General features: G+C 40.9%; 1 protein-coding gene across 1 annotated transcript; it reads left to right on the plus strand.

Annotated features, from left to right (window-relative positions):
- Positions 1–16,771: 16,771 nt before the first annotated feature.
- On the plus strand, positions 16,772–17,575 carry LOC308217566 (uncharacterized protein; the record flags this gene model as incomplete). The annotated part of the gene is made up of 1 exon (XM_080610702.1): positions 16,772–17,575. One exon carries the CDS (start codon positions 16,772–16,774, stop codon positions 17,573–17,575), a length of 804 nt encoding a protein of 267 aa, XP_080466828.1.
- Between the last annotated feature and the right edge of the window lie 1,261 nt (positions 17,576–18,836).

The following is an 18,836-nucleotide window of genomic DNA, read 5'->3' on the forward strand; positions in this document are numbered from 1 at the left end:
GGGGTTGTGGAGTCTCCTTCTCTGGAGACATTCAAAACCCGCCTGGACACATTCCTGTGTAACCTTATCTAGGTGTTCCTGCTCTGGCAGGGGGATTGGACTAGATGATCTTTTGAGGTCCCTTCCAATCTCTAACATACTGTGTGTGTGTCTGTAATTCCCTGGTTCATCCATTTTCCCCTTCTTAAAAATGGGGGTTATATTTCCCTTTTTCCAGTCATTGGGAACTTCACCTGACTGCCATGATTTTTCAAATATGATGGCCAGTGGCTTAGCAACTTCATTCGCCAGCTCCTTCAGGACTCGTGGATGGATGTTGTCAGGTCCCATGGACTTGTGTACGTTTAGGTTTTTAAGATGGTCTCGAACCAGATCCTCTCCTACAGTGGGCCCAAGGTCTTCATTCTTACAGTCCCTGTGTCTGCCTTCCAAGACTTGAGTGGTGGAGTCAGAGCCTTTGCCAGTGAAGACCGAGGCAAAGAAGTCATCAAGAACCTCAGCCTTCTCCAAATCCAGGGTAGCCAGTTCTCCCGATATCTTCCGGAGGGGGCCTACGTTGTCCCTAGTCTTTCTTTTATTCGCTACGTACCTATAGAATCCCTTCCTGCTATCTTTAACAACCTTAGCCAAGTTCAATTCTAACTGGGCCTTAGCTTTCCTAGCCCGGTCCCTAGCTTCCCGGACAACATCCCTGTATTCTTCCCAGGCCGCCTGTCCCTGCTTCCACCTTCTATAAGCCTCTTTTTGCCTTTGAATTTTCCTGAGCAGCTCCTTATCCATCCAAGGAGGTCTCCTGGCCCTCCTGCTGCACTTCCTTCTAGTTGGGATGCAACACTTCTGAGCTTGGAGCAAGTGATCCTTGAATAACAACCAAGAGTCTTGGGCCCCCCTGCCCTCTAGGGCTGTATCCCATGGAACCTTACTGAGCAGGTTCCTGAAGAGGCCAAAGTCTGCTCTCTTGAAGTCCAGGGCAGTGAGCTTGCTGCACGCTCTTCTCACTGTCCTGAGGATCTCGAATTTGACCATCTCATGGTCGCTGCAACCAAGGCTGCCCTGGAGCATCACATTTCCAATGAGCCCTTCCTTATTGGTGAGCACGAGGTCAAGCATGGCACCTCTCCTTGTCGGCTCCTCTATTACTTGCAGAAGGAAGTTGTCTTCCACACAATCGAGGAACCTCCTGGATTGCTTGTGCTGGGCCGTACCTTCACTCCAACAGATGTCAGGGTGGTTGAAATCCCCCATGAGAACAAGGGCCTGCGAGCGTGAGGCTTTTCCTATCTGCCTATAGAGCACTTCATCCATTTTTTCTCTATTGCATTTTAGGATTCAAGCTAAATCTAACTCACATTTCTGATAGGAACAAGGAAATAATTGACTTGATGCTGGAATTTTTCTGCACAGTTGTCTTGAATTGTGTGGGTGACCACAAATGGAATTTACTCTACTGCAGTTCTCACTAGAAAAATGAATTTCTTGAGAGAAGACAGAACAGGACATTTTTTTCCTTCACTTATAACATTACCTAGAAGCCTATTTCTCTGTTTACAATCTCGGTGGTGTCAGTCTAATAAAAGGAAGAGTTAGACCTATACCATTTTCCACAATATATTTTGACATCATTATATAATTTTTGGCCTGGATCTTTGTTAGCACAAAAAGCTAATTCATTTCACTGACCACAGCATTATATTTAGATTAGATCTTATTTAACAGCAAGTTGTTAACTTATCGCTGGCCTAATATCATTTGGACAGTCAGGTCAAGTGAGGAATTTGGAAATCTGAGGTATCTAAATAGTTGTAAATACTGCTCTGCAGAAATGCATATGAAGATGGAAACCAAAATTAGGCCTAACTCAATGTGATTTTCAGATAACACTGTGCACAAATCACTGTATGCCATATCCATCCAAAAGTAAGTCCATTAATTGAATAGGTTTGCACCTGCTTATCTTGGGATGAAGTTTATCTGAGGACACCAATTAGAGTAGGCAAAGTGACAAAATGAAATGATGTGAATCAGCCCATTTTTTTAACAGAACAGGCCGAATGTTACCCTTAGTTACATTCCCAGGCCTCAGATAACATGAGTATAATTGAAAGAAATTTTGGTTCAATATTTCTTGTATTTTAGAAACTATGGAGCAATCAAGCAATATGACCTTTAGTGGTCCACCAAAGAATCAAGGTCTGCTCTGTATGGGATCCAGACTAATCAATATCCTATTATGAGCACAGCCTGGTTTTTTACAACTAAGACATACTGGGAATAGTCTGGACAAAGCATTTCTCTCTGCAATGGCTGAGATGCAGCAGATTCACAAACTATTAGCTTGTTAAATCTATGCTTTTCAATAAAATTACATAGCAGTTTAAGCTGTAGTGTATGATATGGTACAAACATACCCAATCTTAACTCACTTAAGCAGTCCTTATAAAGCCAAATCTCCAAATAACATTCACGAAGACTTTCTGAGTTTGTAATGCTACATCAGTCCATATAAACAAACAAATAAGTAAATAAATAGAAATAGCAAGCTCAAGTTAATTTGTCAGGTGTAATAGGGATATAACAACCAGAAGCATGGGATAAAGTCAATATTGGTACAAGGTCTAATTTTTCTCTTGGATGATAGAAGACAGAATTCACTGAAGGAAATCTGAACCCCACAGGGAGCCAAGGACTTTCTAGGAGACAGCGTATCATCCACCAGCTTCAAGTAGCATGGGGGACTGACAGCATCCTTGACTTGAAGAAATACAGGGTGAAATCCTGCCACTGAAGTCAATGACATCTCTCAATGACATCTCTCTAGCTCACTTCAGAGTGGTTAGTCTTTCACTTGTGAGATCAGTGCAAAATAAGGATGGCAGCTCAGGTGTGTCTGAGCACACATTTTGACAAGTAGAAGGGAAAAAAGCACTGGGTCTGTTCCCATTACCACAAGACCATCTTCAAGGAAGCAAAGCCAGTATGACTCTATATGCATTAAGCTGTGCTTTAATTCATGATAAGGAGGAAAGAACACAAACCCTACTTAGTTAACCTTTTCATTCTTAATAGGCTTTTTTTTTAAAAAAAAACCACCAAGATAGCCAACAGCCCTGTTACTATAATCAGTAATGACCTAAACTCAGGTCAGTGTTGTCTTTTTATTTTTAAGATGCCCCCTTTAATGGTGCCATGGTTTAAGCCCAGACGGTAACCCAGAACCACGCAGCCGCTCGCTCACTCCCACCCTTCTTCCTCCCCCCACTCCCGGAGGGATGGATAGGAGAATTGAAAGAATGTAACTCCTACGGGTTGATAAGAACAGTCCAGCAGCTAAGGTATAACACAAACCACTGCTGCTGCCATAATGAAAAGTGAAATAACAAGGGAAGAGAATACAACCGCTCACCACTCACCAACCAATACCCAGCCCAACCTGAGCAGTGATCTAGCCCTTTTGGGTAGGTGCCCACAGTTTATATAGTGGGAATGACATGCAGTGGTATGAAATACCTCTTTGGCTAGTTTGGGTCAGGTGTCCTGTCTCTGCTTCCTCCCGGCTTCCCCTCCTTGCTGGCAGAGCATGAGACTCAGAAAGTCCTTGATAGGAGTAAACATTACTTAGCAACAACTAAAAACATTGGTGTTATTCGTGTTGTTCCCAGGCTGAAAGTCAAAAACACAGCACTGCACCAACTACTAAGAAGGAGAAAAATGACTGCTACTGCTGAACCCAGGACAAATGGACAGGGCCTTTAACTAAATCATTGAAGAACAAATTTAGTGAATTTGTAGGTCAGATTAACAAAACAGATTTGCGTATTCTCCCAGTAAGGCTTGTCTATATGCATTTTGCCACTTAAACAGATTACACCAGCTAGCATGGCAACACTGGAATGAACGATAAAAACTCTACACCCCTCCCATGAAGTGTTTTGCAGCTAGTCGGGCCCATGAAATGGGGTCGAGCAGGGTCCTGCAGTACTGCAATCAGGCCTCAGTGTGGTGTGGTGCTGCGCAGGGAGATAACCCGTCCATCGAAGAGCTGGCGCGGTTCCCTGGCGGCAGACTTGGGGGCGGCTCTGGTGTGTGAGGTCTAGACAAAAGCCACTCCTCTTGTGGGTAAGCTGCTCCTTCTTCTCTTGGTAAGCATGGTTTGTGTTGCCCTTGCTACCTGTGCTCAGGGTGAGGAAGAAGGTGGAAAAATTTGCTGCTCTGAATGTAAAGATTTCAATTCTCTCCAGAGCTCATGTTAGGTTTTGGGAAGGAAATTTGGTATAACGAGAATCACTTAGAACAATACAGTTCTTCAGAGCGTCCATCCCTCTTGGACTTGGGTTTATCTGCAGTGACTACAGCAGACCATGAAGAAAAACTTGTAGAGGGAAAGATTTTTTATTTAAGCTTCATAGTACACCATATGTTGTGTGTACCTCCCTGGATACTTGTTTGGGTTAGGAGTATCTATAAGGACAGTGAGGGAAGAAAGAAAGGAAGAAAGAAGAAAGAAAGGCCTCTGGAGGCTTTCAGATGCCTATTTGAACTTGGCAATGTGCTAAAGAATCTGTATGAAGCAATATTTTTAAATTAATCCTTTATTTTAAAACACTCCTTCCTCCTTCACCACCACAGCAGGCTAGAGGATCAGTAGTACATCACTCTGTATTCTGCTTCTACGTAATCACTTTTTGCTATGCTAATGAAAGCCTAATAATATTTGCCTTGCCTTTTTGGGAGAGACAGGAGTACTTCTGTAAGAGTGAGTGGAATTTTTCAACAGTATTTGAAGCCCTACTGAAGTGAAAACCATGTGTTCCTGAGGCCATGGCTGGAGACCTTGTAAGTCGTGAGCTAACACTCTGCATCCTGAAAACTGAAATAATGGGAGGTTCGTAACTGTTGTGGCATAGACACATTTGCTCTAAGTATCTGAATGAAGCTGACCTTTTACATACTAATGTTCAATTGCTGCTAATAAAAAGAAAAAAAGGGCATTTTTTTCAGAGATGGGAGTAGAAAGAAATATTGCTAATACTTTAGTAAGATCTATGTATTCTACCTGCAATGAAATGAGAAAGGTCAAATTTTTCTCTCCTATCACTTTTTTTTTTTTTCTGTGTTCTCTAACTTCTCACCCATCTTTGTTGTACTAATGAAATTAAGATATCCTTCATGATATAACTGTGAGCTAGAGGGATCTAAATTACCTTCATCTGGCATCATTCCAGTATACTATAAATGAAGTAATTGTCCTTGACTATAAAATTTGCATTTTCAAGACTTAATTGCTATCATTACATCTTTTTGTAATTCTATTAATTTAACTGAATGGAGCATTTGGTTTTATGGTAAAAATTTGCATTAAAACATTGTACATCTAAATAGAATTTTAATATTTGCGTCAAAAGCTCAGTACAGTTGTCCCACAGGACCTAAATAATTTCACGAGAAGAGAATAGGCAACAGTCACACTTTAGGTCAACAAACCGGTTTTCCTTTGGTGAATATTGATAGAACTTGCTGTGACAGATTTCATGTGCTGAAAATCACTCCTGCCTGAGCTTTGCAAGAGTCTTATTAATCTATGAAATGTATTTGCTCAGATGCAGCCTAGGTAGGATGTATGATTGCTCTGTCTGAGAAGGATGCGTGCCCAAGAGTTTGATCTCATAAAGAATCACTCCTTCCCAGAGTCCTTCTATCCTTGTTAGGTTATATGCTTTACTACTGCTTGAGAAAGCTCTGAATATGCAAGCAACATCACCTCTACATTCTTACTTGTGCATATAGTCTTCTACCCAAGTTCCCCCATGCTATGAAATGAATTAATTAGTATGTGAATATCTCTTGGGAAAATATTTGTCTTTGCACTGGACCCCCTTCACCCATTACACTTGCTGCAACAGGACCTCATGTCAGGTCTTTGGAGGTATTTAAGCCACTAGATCCCTTGGGAAATAGATCTCTTGTGGGTCTGGGGTTCCACTCTTGGCTGTGCTACGCAGGTAATGACTGATACATGGATCAGCAGATAGTATTCCATTTTGGTCAGAAAAGTCTATGCTATTTTCCATGCAGTGTGAATAAATATCATTGAGTTGTGTAACATATTATTTATGGAAGTAATCAAGCTGGATTTGTTTTATATTGAATATGTCTGTGTTTTTCTTTCGAAAACAATTTTTTTTTTTTTGCAACAGGTGAGTAATATTTCACAAGAGATAGAGTCTGCTTGTGACAGAAATCTCATTAACTACTCTTAATATATGTTGTATTTACTGGGCTTCATAATCATCATGTAATTAAGCTTCACAACTGGCTTGTGAAGCAGAAAAGATGAAGGATGTCTCCATTAAAGAGATTTATGGGATGGTGAAATTAAAGACAGATTTCTGAAAGTGTATAGGTACCACTTCTCATTGGTTTCAGTGTTTAAATATCTCTGAAGGCCTGAAGCTCTTGCAAAGCTGTGTAGTGAGACACTGGTGCCAGGCTAGACCAAAAACTGGGAGCAAAGAGTGAAGCTTCCACGCAAGATGAAGACTTTTGGGCAAGTGCCACGGTCATTTTGCCTTCTGCCCTTGTCTCTTGAATGTGAATTGTGCTTCTTCCCTTTGGGGACTGTGTGATGGTTCAGGATATGCTGGAAATGCAATATAAAAGTGATAAAAGCAGGTAACCCTTTCCATTTCTTCTACAGCCATCTACATATGCAATGTTTCTATAGGGATCTGGGCCTTCACTGGAAAAGCTTCAGTGTCACAGACAGTGGAGAAAGGGCTGCTAAAGGAGCTATAGGTCAGTGCTGTCTCCCAGTCCTACAGGCATCAGCTTTATTATGCCATTTGAGTCTGCTGTGTTATTCTAGGCATGTGCACAGGATAAGAAGGCTCACAGGGGATCTTCTCTACACAAAGACTGCTGTTTTTCCACTTCAGAAAGGACCCTGTGTATGTTCTTTCCTAATGGGTAAATTTCATTTGATGTGAACATTATGCTAAGGCTGAATATCTAGGCAGTTTATATGATAGTGTATTCGAAGAAGAAGAAAAAAAACCAAACTACCACCAACAGAAAAATCCAAATCCAAAATAAAACACACATTCTTTTGAAAAATCCAGGTCTAGCTGTTAGCATCAATTATTTCAAACACCTACTGACTTTTCTGGCACATCTATCTCATTGAATCTTGGAAGTGATTTTATGTGCTTTAAGCATTTGATCACATAATCAGCTTCTGCAAAGCAATGCAAAAGATCCTGAGCATTGTCCTGGCAGATAGTCACGTCAAACCTGACACAGAAATAAACATAAGAGAACAATTGTCGTCAAAATGCATCACATCACTTTGCATACTAAAACATTTGCTCTGGTAATCCACCATGCTGACGTGTCCCTCTGCTGATGTCATTTGAACAGGGACTGTATCCTTAAAGTTGACATGTGCATCACATTATAGCAGTGATTTTGTTGTAGATCATTGGCGTAATGGATACTCAGAAGAGATTCATAATCTTGAAAGGTGGCTTGAATCCACAGATTTCAGCTATGTTCTGGTGACTCAGAGCATTTTGGAAGCTCATTTTATAACATCTCACGCTGGCTTGGGCAAAGGCAAAGCAAACAGTTGCCTAGGGCAGCAGACTTGGGAGAGAAGCAGTCCAAGTCTTGTTTCCTACTCACTCTCTGCTGACAAGAACAGGAATACAATCCTTTAACCTGCCTTTCCGCTGTCCCTCCTGCTGTCGTTTTTCCAGTTTAATTCCTGTGGAAATGTAAGGACATCTTTCTGCCTTCTCCCAGTTGCTTTTTCTCATTCGTCCCTCCCTCTAAAACTCCTGCCAGTTTTTCTAGCTTTTCTCCTCCAGCAGTACTCCACTGCTTCTTACTTAGGCTGTTGTAGGGGTGAGGGATTCCTTGTCCTCTCCCAGCCTCACATTTCTTTCTGCAAATAACTTCTTTTTGTTTTCCCCTCATTTTTTTGCCACCTTGGCTGAAGAGCCTCAGCCAGTCTTGGGTTTATGGTAGAATGAGCTATGTGAGAAATACACATTCCTGTGCAAAAGTATACTAGGTCATTTGCCAGTTGCTAGCCATTGCTTTAAAAGAGCTTTTTCATATTGGAGAAAAAAGCAGACAGATGTAGAAATCTTTGTTGTCTTGCTTATGATTCATGAGATTAAGCGAGACAAAAGTGAGATGGTGTCAGCATGTTACTGAATCCCTGTAAAGGTGTGGCTTTCTCTGTTGGTAATACTGTTCATGCAACGTGAAGTCAGATTGCAGAATTCATTACCATGGGATGTTATAGAAGCCAAAAGGCATAAAAGGCTTCAAAAGGGAATTAGGCAAATTGTTCCATCAGCGACTGTTGAACGCAGTTATCTAGATGTAGCATCAAGCTCAGGAAACCTCTAAAACAGTGATAGCTGGAAGCTATTTGGCTATACCAGTACGAGGATCACCCTCTTCACCGACCAAGAGTTTCTGCTCTGTGTTAAGAATGGGCTTTCGATCTCCCTTACTAACATGTGCCTCATGGTTAAGGTGCGCTATTACTGATTTAGTCATCCATAAAGTTACGTCATTTGAAAGTGAAGTTATTCCAGGGGGCAGTTCCTCCTGTCTGTGTTGGAAACACTTTAGGATGAGATAAATTACCTAGATTAAGCATCCTATACTTCTCTTATGACTTGTACTTTTGTCCAATGAGCTTTGTGGCTTTGTCTGTAAAAATGAGCACAGTTCAGAAAGGAGTTTGTTCTTCCAAGCAAGAAAGCAAGACCTCAGTCTGTGTGGGTGTTGGTCATATATGTACAGTGTCCTGCATGGATTTATGTTTACACTGTTTCAAAGATTTGGATTGCTTTAACTTGGCCAATTCCACCTCCTTCTGGCAAATGTGATACTCACTCATTCCCTCAACCTGTACTGAAAGAAGCTGCAGAGGTGTGCCATCCTTTTAGAATGACAAAACAGCAACCTTCCCTTGAGAGTATTGCAAGTTCCTGAAACCTGCCTGAAACCTGCAGACTGACAATTTAAATTATCACTTACCCAAGCGATGACAGAAGTCTCTGGAAGGCTTCTTACACATTGGTGTATGTACAACTACCATACATAAGAGAGCAGATCCTTCTCTTTTTGACTCATTATTTTTGCCTAAGGAAGTGGAGTTCACATATATAGGCATTAGTTTATTTATTTATTTGCTGCACCCACTGTCTCAGATCCCTGCTGGCAATGGTTGTTATCGAGAAAATCTTCTGAAGGAAAGCAGGGAACTGTGAGTGGTTTGCCAAGTGTGAGGTCAAGCACAATGTTTTTGCTTGCTGCTCTTGAAATCTTCATCAGTGCAATGCCTCCACTAAGTGTTGGAATCTCTTCAGGAGTCAATAAGGTGATGCCTTGGCAGAGGTTTTAAAAAAGATGGGAGAAAGCCTTCAAGGTGGCAAATAATACACTGATAATTGGCACTGATCTTGCTCTGTGTTCTTTTAATGCTCAAGGGGGCTCTGTAAGCATGACTGAGGATAAATTTGTTGCCTGGTGTGAGTGGAGTTAATAACAGCTTGCTGGTGCCTTCTGGGTGCAAGGTAGATTAGGGGCTACACATGCCAGTGGGGTTCTAGCAGGACCTTTTGCCTGCGGCTCAGTGAGGTTCAACAGGGATTCAAGGTTTGAGTAGGCAGAGTTGCAGTGAACTTAAGTGGTACAAGGAAACATTGCCTAGTTTTGACATCCAGAATGTAACAATACTTGCTCTTTCTGGGAAGGACATGTTATTTCTTCTGTTGAGCCTGAGACTTCAGTGGGATTGATATCTCATATTGTTCTTTCTTAGCCTATCTTTTGCTCAATCAAGTAAAAATTGGACTCCGTATCTCTTCTTCCTTTAAGAAATACATATCTGTAGATACACATCTCTAAAATAAACCTCCAAACGTTTGGAGGCTTATCTTTCATTAATTGTATCTGGCTATCTCTTCTCTGTTACTTTCTAATCTCTTAAACATTTTACGTATAGAAAAGTGATAGGGTTTTAACAGATAATTCTGCAGGTGATGAATTGGACTTTGACAGACACTCAGCAAAGAGCCTCTGGATGTAAAAATGAGACTGCTGATGTGAAAGAATTATCTGTGCTAACCACTGGAAGCTGGTTGCAAAAATCCAGGTTGCTGAGCAATGCATGTGTTGCAAAGTAAGAACATGGTCAAATACAACAAAATGTGTGGTCCATACACTGCCTCTCCCTGCTGGAGTCCATTACCCCCTGTAGCCAAGATCTAGATCAATTACACTACATATTGCTAAGATCATGTTTTTGCTGACAGACAGACTCGTATCCTACTCCTTCGCACCCATCTCAGTCATGCTAGCAGCATCAAAGCCATTAAGGAGTGAGCAACCCTGACTATCTTCTCAGCCCCATGTGAGCTTGGGAAAAGTTGTTTTTTTCCCCACTGTGTGTGTGTGGGCAGCACAGATGGCAGGTTAGCCTATGTAGACACTATGAGTAAAGCTGGATTTCCTTGGGCGCCATGTGAGGGTTGATATGTAGGCGACACCACAATGGGCTATGCACTGAGGCATGCTGAATGAGTAAGTAGAATTTTTGAGAAGGTGTAGTGCAGTCTTTTCAGTCCTTGATACTGATCTGTACAGTCAAGCTCCTCATGAGTCAGTTTAAGGTTTGTGGAAATGCTTAGGCTTAAACAGCATGAATGATATTATTTTTTTCTTTTTAGTCACTTGATCTGAAACTGTTTAACAAAAAAAATGATATTAAATATAATTTTCATGACTATTCTTGCCTCATAACATTCCAGTTTAACAGCTAAGGCAGAAAATGCACACCCTTTTTAAAGCATTTAATGTTGTTACTTTAAGAAAAGAAAGAAAGGCACTTTGCTTCTGCAAAGGTCTGTTAGTTCATTTTAAGCTGTGATGAAACACCAATTATTTGTCTAACCACTTGTGGCTTAGCCCCGCTTCCTAAAGTTTTCCTTCCATGTATGGGTTCTTTTTTTTTTTCCTCATCTCCCAGTGCTCTGTTTATGATTCTTACAGCTTTAAGTTTTCTTCTTTCCTAGCCATCAGTTTGTCAGTTAGGATCAAGTGTCAAAATGAAAGCAAACAAAAGCATCAGTTATCAAAAAATTACATGGTCTGTTTACATATTCCTTAGCAGAAAAGATTTCTCTCTTAATGCATACCGGATGTGAATTGTAACTAGACACGCGAGTTGTCTACATCCTCATTTTCACATCTGAAATCTAACAGCTAGGTTGGGTAATCCAGAATTTACCTGCCAGGCATGGAGTCCTTGCAATATAGGTGTAACACTTAAAAATGTTTTAATACTGAAGGTTATTCAAATATATTTCAAATATCATCTTTTCTGCAAGAAGAATTTTTTAGTCTCTTCTCCATAGTAAGGCTGTAATAACATCTCAGGGTACACGATCTTCCTACTTTAAATTCTTTTGCATTTTTTTTCTCTCTCCTTCCAACACTTTTTTTTTTTTCTGAATAAAATTATAGGCACCACGAAAAATTGCCCTGGTCATGCAAGCTTTACTGCTTTATCTGTCAGTTGCAAAGCATTCTTAATCCACTATAGAAATGCAAAAAGTTTGCTCTGCATTGAAATGTGCCAGCCTATTTGATGCCCACTGGGTCTGCCCAATTCACATCATCCTGCCCAGATGGAAGAAAATCAAACAAAAGCCCAGCTAAGTGTTCCCATTGGTTGTCCATTTCCACCTTGGCCTCTGTGCCAATCTTAACTGCTTATTGTGTGAGCTGAAGTAGATCCCTGAGTTCACAGCAAAACTTTGGAAAGGTCTTTGTGGCTGTTTCAGGATAACAACACAGCTCCATGGATTGGATGGCAATGGACTTAGACTGTAAACTGGTTTAGGCAATGATGCCATTATTCTTTTACTCAATGAAGGGTGGTTCAAATCATAAGCTAATGCTTTCCACGTAGATGGTAGGGAGAACAGCTGCTGCCTTGAGGAAAAATGAAAACATTCCACTTTTAAAATATATTTATAAAGCCATATATATATGTTTTTCATTTTGTGTCCCTGGGAATGTTTAAGCCCAAGCAGGGTTAAAAGTAGAGTTGCTGAAATATTGCAGTGAGAGCTGTCAGCATGCCCTTCCTAGTGTTTGGGTCACTCTGGCACCTGCAGTCTTGAGATTTTGAAGAAGCTTGCAAACTCAATTCAACCTTAGTGTGAATGCAGTCTGTGCTACTCCTTCAGAGATTTGCACCTCTGACAGGCAGTTTTGTTGAGACTGGCAGCAAGCCTGCTAATTTTTGACAGTCATGCCACAGATTGTTTCAATGTTTATTACCCTTAATATAAAGATGGTTTACTGGAATCCATGGATTTTTGAGTTTGAAGCCATTAAAACTTTCTTCACTGGTAAAATCATGTATCCACTCTGGTTTTTCTTATAACTTCCAGGTTATCTGTATACACGACTGTGCTACAGGTCTGTACAGATTCCTAATTTCCTGAAAGCCTTTGAAATGTCCCTTTTCCCTGTCACTGAAATATATAGAGCACTGCTTGATACCATGAGTGGGATGTACATGGAGCTGGGCTCCATTTGTTATGTCTCTGCTGGTGTAAAAGGATTGCAGAAATGTCTAGGTGTGGATGAGCAGGAGCACAGAGCCATGGCAATCCCTGGCTGGCCAGTGGACCCTCAGGGTACTGTTACCATCCAGCGTAATGCAGAGCAGCCTGTAATAACTCATGTCTGTTTTGGGTATGGAGGCAGAAGAAAGGGAACATATGACTTTCTTCAATGACTTACTGCTCTGTAAAAGGATTTTAAAGAATCTTTGGGGAAAAATTTAGGCCTCAGATGCAGACATGTGGATCTCATTGATTTTGTAGGAGGCCATGTGAGTGTGTACATTAACAGACAGAATATAGCTTTTGATCTTTCAGAGCAATTAATATAAAATATGGAATTACACTACTGTGTAATAGGATACTTTTTACTACTTTGTTAAAAGTACTCCCTGAACTCACATACAAAACAACATAGCTTCCCAGGCCATGGTCTTATAATGGCTTATCTTTGCCAACGCTTATCACCTTCTGATGCTGTTTGCAAATGTGTTTGGTTGTTGCGCTTTGAACTTCAGTAAAACATTTGTACTTAATAAAAAACCAAGACCAAGCACTTTCCTATCCTCACATCTGTCTATGCTTGAGAATGGCATTATAATTGGAAGAAAAGGGAGAAATAGTTGTCATGAATACCTGCAGGAACTCCCTGTGACCATTTCTTCCCTGTTACCATGCAAGACAGAACCATGATGGCTAAGCCCTTCTTCCATAAACCTGTGAGCATAGAGCGTTTCAGCATATGCTTACATATATGAGCCTGTAGGTTGCCAAGTGCCTCTTGTAGCTAATATCTGAAGGAGTGCAATGGCTTACAAACCTCTGCTGGCATAGACCTGACACCTTGAAGGTGGCTCCCCAGGGTCTGCTGCTTGAAACTGCTGCAGCCACATCTACCTGTCAGTGGGTGGTAATAAAATGAGATGAACGTCAACTGGAGGCGTCTTTGCTTTCATTTTACCTACCTGAAATTCTCAGTGTGTTAGTCTGACAGATGTATTCACTGTGAAGTCCAAAGCAGCTTCTGCCTAGAAAGGTTCCATAGGGAAACAAATCCGGAAGTGAGTAAGAGGCATTGAACAGAGTATGCCTGCAACAGGTTCTTAGGGAAAACAGCAAACTCTTTTCAAAGTGTTTCTTCATCAGGAAAATGGCATAATGCGCCTCTCACAGAAGAAACTAATTTAAGGACCTTTAAAGTCTCTTTATTAAACCGTTGAATTGCAAATAAAAGGGAGCTAAACTGTAGGAGTCCCTTTGTCAAGGTAACAGTCTGGGGGAGGCAGAGGTGGGAAAGAGGGATTGTTGTATCATCTCAGAACAAGAATTTACATGTTTCTGTTTGGAATGAGCTGTGGTCTTGTTTCCTGTTCCTGGGTCTGTCAATTACACAAGAGGCCTTTCTCCTGAAAGGTTTCTTTAAGTCTCCCCAGCCATAAGACTCTTTTTGTTACTGCTTTCGTACTTGAGTGTTACAGTTTTTTTGGCTGAAGTGTTCAGTATTTATTCACCTTCAGGCAGAAACTAAATCTAGAAAATTTCCATCTATTGCTCTAAGTGAGATTTTGGGACACTGTGAACAACAGAAAGGAGGGTAATAACAGAAGTGTGCGTGCAGACCTAGCCATAAATGGCACTTGCCTTTTAGCAATAATAAATATGTATCTATTACATATTTCTATTTTGCTGAATCTCTAAGTCCAATAGACTGAATATTTTTTGCTGTTAAGCTTCACAGATTACAGCTGAAGTCATAATATTCTATGAAAAGCCACCTAGCTCAATGAGTTTAGATTGTTTCTAGTTTTATTGTTTAGTTGATTGTATCAGACATTATTTATTCCACCCAGATCCACACCTATAAACCATTTAATATTATTTTTGATGAAACTAATGTGTTGTATAAAATGACTTTTTTGTTCTCATCCCTTCAAACAACACTGTTAAATTTTGTTGAGACAAATAAAGCTGTGGAGAGCTTAACCCCCTGCCAAAAGGAACCAAAACCCAAATAAGACAACCCACCAAAAAAACGCCACCCAACCATTTTTCATGCACTGTAAGACTACTAGAAAGTAGTTCTTTTCCAGCAAATTACTACACTTGTATAAGTAAGGAACAGAATACTATTGCTGATAGTAAAGTACTGACATAGCTGGAGACCATGTAATATGGATCACCTACCGGTTTGTAGTGGGAAGATATGCTTGCAGTGTTTTGGAGAAAGCAGCCAAAACCAAAAAACACTCTACATAATGCTGTATTACGGTGAACCTCTTCAGTGTGTACTACAGTAAACCCCCTGTTATCTGAATTCCATATTCTTCAATTACAGTATCTTGTGATTCAGATAAATGGGAATCATCAAGATAGAAACTTGCAGAGTTTATTAACTCTCTGGATATTAATCTCTTCCTAGTATTATTTATATAATCTGCAGCATGATCTGGCACATAAACACAGAAGGCTTAGTTTATTTTATCAATTCAGTACAAAATATCTCTTGCACCGAGAAATGCATTCAAGTTAGATCTCAGTTAATCTGAATTCATCTGAATTCATGTTAACCGGACTTCATATGTTCAAGGTTTTTGGTATATCCTAACAGATTAATCTGAAAAAACGATAGTTAGTACAGAAGAAAACTAAGAAATTGCTATCTGTGTTGTAGCATGTGTAGAAGAGGAGATAGGATCTCCTTTCATTCTTTTCCAGCTCCAGGAAGATTCTAGATAGTAGTTTGGATTGGTTCTTTCTTCTATTTATATTAACAAAATGGAATAGAGAAAGTCTTGGGGCAACTGAAGCCCTATGGAAAATTAACTGAAGTAGATGCAGATGAATTTTTGAATTTTGTTCCTGGCATTACAAGTAAGTAAGGATGCTGAAGGTGGCTTTTTTGAACTTCAAAGGTGCAGATAAACTTTATTCTGTGGGTGTTCTGTGGGATACTTGGATGTAGAGCTGCTCCTGAAAGATTAGGCCACCATAGTTAAAAATGGATGTACATTAAACACTTAAATCTACAGCTTCTGATTGCCTTTATGCTTAGCATTTGGTTGGTGCTGAATGTTTATTTCATTTTGGGGTTTAGCTTCTGCATGCAGTTAAAGTTTTTCTCTGTGTACACTGTCATCCAGAACGCCTTACCCTCTTTTTGTGCTGTGCTACCACCTTGCTGACCAGCCATCGTTATTGTCCCTCACAGAATAAGTGAATCAGGTATGTTTGGTTTTGAGGTGGGAACTGTCACTCAACCCTGGTTTTCATTTTGGTGCTCAAAGATGACATAAAAACTGGGCGCCAGGGAGGAATATCCACTGGGGGGACAGAAACCAGCTCAGCACTCCTCTGTGATTGGGACTGACTGTGTTGCTGGGTGGAACAGCATAATGCTTTTGCTGCTTCTGTTCCAGCACAGTGATGTTTCTGTTCCAGATTGTGCTGACTCACATTCAAGAAAACATGACACACAGACACAATGCACTGTAACTCTTTTCCTTTCCCCCAGTAACCTCGGTAAGTGTTTGGTTTCTTTTTCCTGTCTATGGCTAGCATGGTGCTAATATAGCTTTATTGTTAGAGTTAATAGGATGGGGAAAGGCAACACTGTAAACAAACTGGTAGCAGACAGATTAATTTTGGAGAGGGCATTTAAAAGCAACCTGCTGTTTGTGGTACATCCACCTCCCTTTAAAGCTGATCAATCCTGATAACTTGTCCGTCTCTACAAATGACACTTGTTAGAGCTGTGTTCTTGAATGGAAGAAGTGCTTACAATGCCCATTTACAACTGTATTCTGTTTAATTAGTCAGCACAGCCAGTGCTGCAGGGATAGATCACTTGCTTTTAAAGATTTGAGAATGTTAATAGTACAGTATATCATTTTAATTACTATTGGATTAATGTTGTGTCTTGACGAACATCTAATGCAAATCATAAGAAATGGCCTGAAGTGACCCAAGGGTTGTGCTTTATTAAAAAAGTAATATATATAATATAAAGAGAGGTTCTCTCTTCAAATGTTACTCTGCACTGGGCTTCTCTGTGTGTGTATGTGGAAATGAAATCCTCTTGCTTCCACTTTGTCCACAGAAAGTTTCTGTAGCTTATGCAATAAATGGCTGAGACAATAAGTGCAATACCAAGAGATAAAGAGGAGATCCAAAATATCCCTGGTGATGAAGACTCATTTCTGAATCATGATGCTGTAATGGCATCCCCTGGTTCCTCTGCCAGCCCTTCGTTAACTAGCCTTAATGATGACAAGGGAAGCTCAGCAGTGCCAGAAAGACTGTCCATCCTCTCCAGCAAGGCGGTGGCCCAGGCAAAAGTCCTGAATGGCCCAGAAATGGTTAGTGGTGACATGGCACAGATGACAGCCTCTGGGTTGACTGACCATCCTCTGACAGCTGGAAATGCATCGTTAGATGGCTCATCGTACTCTGCGGCAGTCAGCAACCTGCAGCCTGCGGACATTGCCTCCCTGTGCTCTGAAAGCCCCTGCTGTGATGGTGACCAGAGTTCGAAAGTGCTCCAGGTGACAAGGGTGCCCAGTGGGGCTGGTGAGCCCCTGCAGGCTGTTGCTGGCCTGCCTGGGACTGACCCCAGGGGCTGCCACATGCAGTGGGCAGGGAGCAACGCCAAGGGCAATATGGCCCCTCTTAGTCTAGGCCAGGTGATTTGGACGAAGACTGCAAAAGTAATGGAGACCTTAGAAAATAAGAAAAAGGAGGAAAAGGAGAAGTACCGGCTCCAGCTAGCTATGTACCGACGGCTTCTGCTCTTGCGCTCAATCAGGAGCTTGCATAAGCAGCTGGAGCAGCAGCAGGCCAGATTGCAGGAATGCTACGGCACAGTGGTAAATACCAAGAAAGAAGTGTTGAAACACATTCGCTCAACCTCGCCCTCACCTTCGCCGTAATCATGTTGCTGCATGCAGAAATGAGCTTCGTAATGCCACGAGAGCCATCAGTAAGCTTGCATGCTATAGGGGTGGTGTTCTCATACCCAAAAGTACATGCCCATGTGTGCTGAGAGTAGAGAGGAAAGAGCAGCAGCAGAGCAAGAAGAAAAAGGAAGGTAAAGTGTTGGCCCCTGAATTTATCTGGAGGAAACCAGAGCAAGATTGTACCAGTGCAAGAAGCTGACTCCTGACACGCTTTCAAAGCCTCAAGCTGAAACAGGATTTTTGGCATATAGGTTTGTAAAAAGAAAAACATCCCCATGAATTGGGAAACTAGTCTGACGTTTGATCTGTAAAGGTGGTCATATGCAAGAGGCGGTGCCTGCTGAATATGTGATATAACACATCTCCCTTCTACTTTCAGCACTAACAAAACTTCCGCAGATCTAGAGTTTATTTGTCTGCAAGAATATCTGAATCTAGAAAGCCAAGATATTTGAAACACTTAAGCTCAGGCTTGATTATATCTACCTAGTTGTCTGTTTTTTACAGTTCTGCCAAGGCTATTGTGTGTTTATGACCCCTACCCTCCCATAAAATTTATTCAGATTGACCAGAAATTTTGGGAAGGTAAGACAGCCAAATACATGCACAGGGAGGCAGTGCAACTGCCGAAGCCTTATTTCCTTAGGAAAGAAAGCTAAAAACATAGGCCTCATAATCTGGCATTGCATCAGAAACTCACACTGGCAGTGCCAGGGGAATGTTTGAGGTCTGCACAATTATTAATCTGCTGCTAACTCCCAGTGGCACTAACATCTGGAAATCGAGCATATTTTGTGCCTTACTGCTGTCATTTAATGGAAGTTGGTGGCAATTAGCACTTTTTATCCAGGTGTATTAGACATGTGGAAAACCCTAGAGCACTGTTTCTCCAATTGCAAGGTTAGGATGCCTGCAGGGAATTTGATGTCAGTATGCAACGAAAACACAGGAAAAATGAAAGCAAAGAAAGAGATGCAACTCTCTTGTATGCATTTAAAAGGCAATGTGAGTCCCTGATATTGAACAGCAAAAGAATAGTTGAATGTGCTTGTTTAGGATCTGAAGCAAAAAGTAATTCAAGAAGACACTGAAAAGCTTCCTTTTCTATGATTTAAAGTGATACGGAAAAATCTGATTTCCTTCAGATATTTATTTCTGATCATGCCACCTTTCCTTTACACCCCAATTGTGTTTTTTTTTTGGTATAAACTTTTAGGTAGATGAACAATCAAAC

The sequence above is a fragment of the Psittacula echo genome, assembly GCF_963264785.1.
Source record: "Psittacula echo genome assembly, chromosome: 2".
NCBI classification, from domain to species: domain Eukaryota; kingdom Metazoa; phylum Chordata; class Aves; order Psittaciformes; family Psittacidae; genus Psittacula; species Psittacula echo.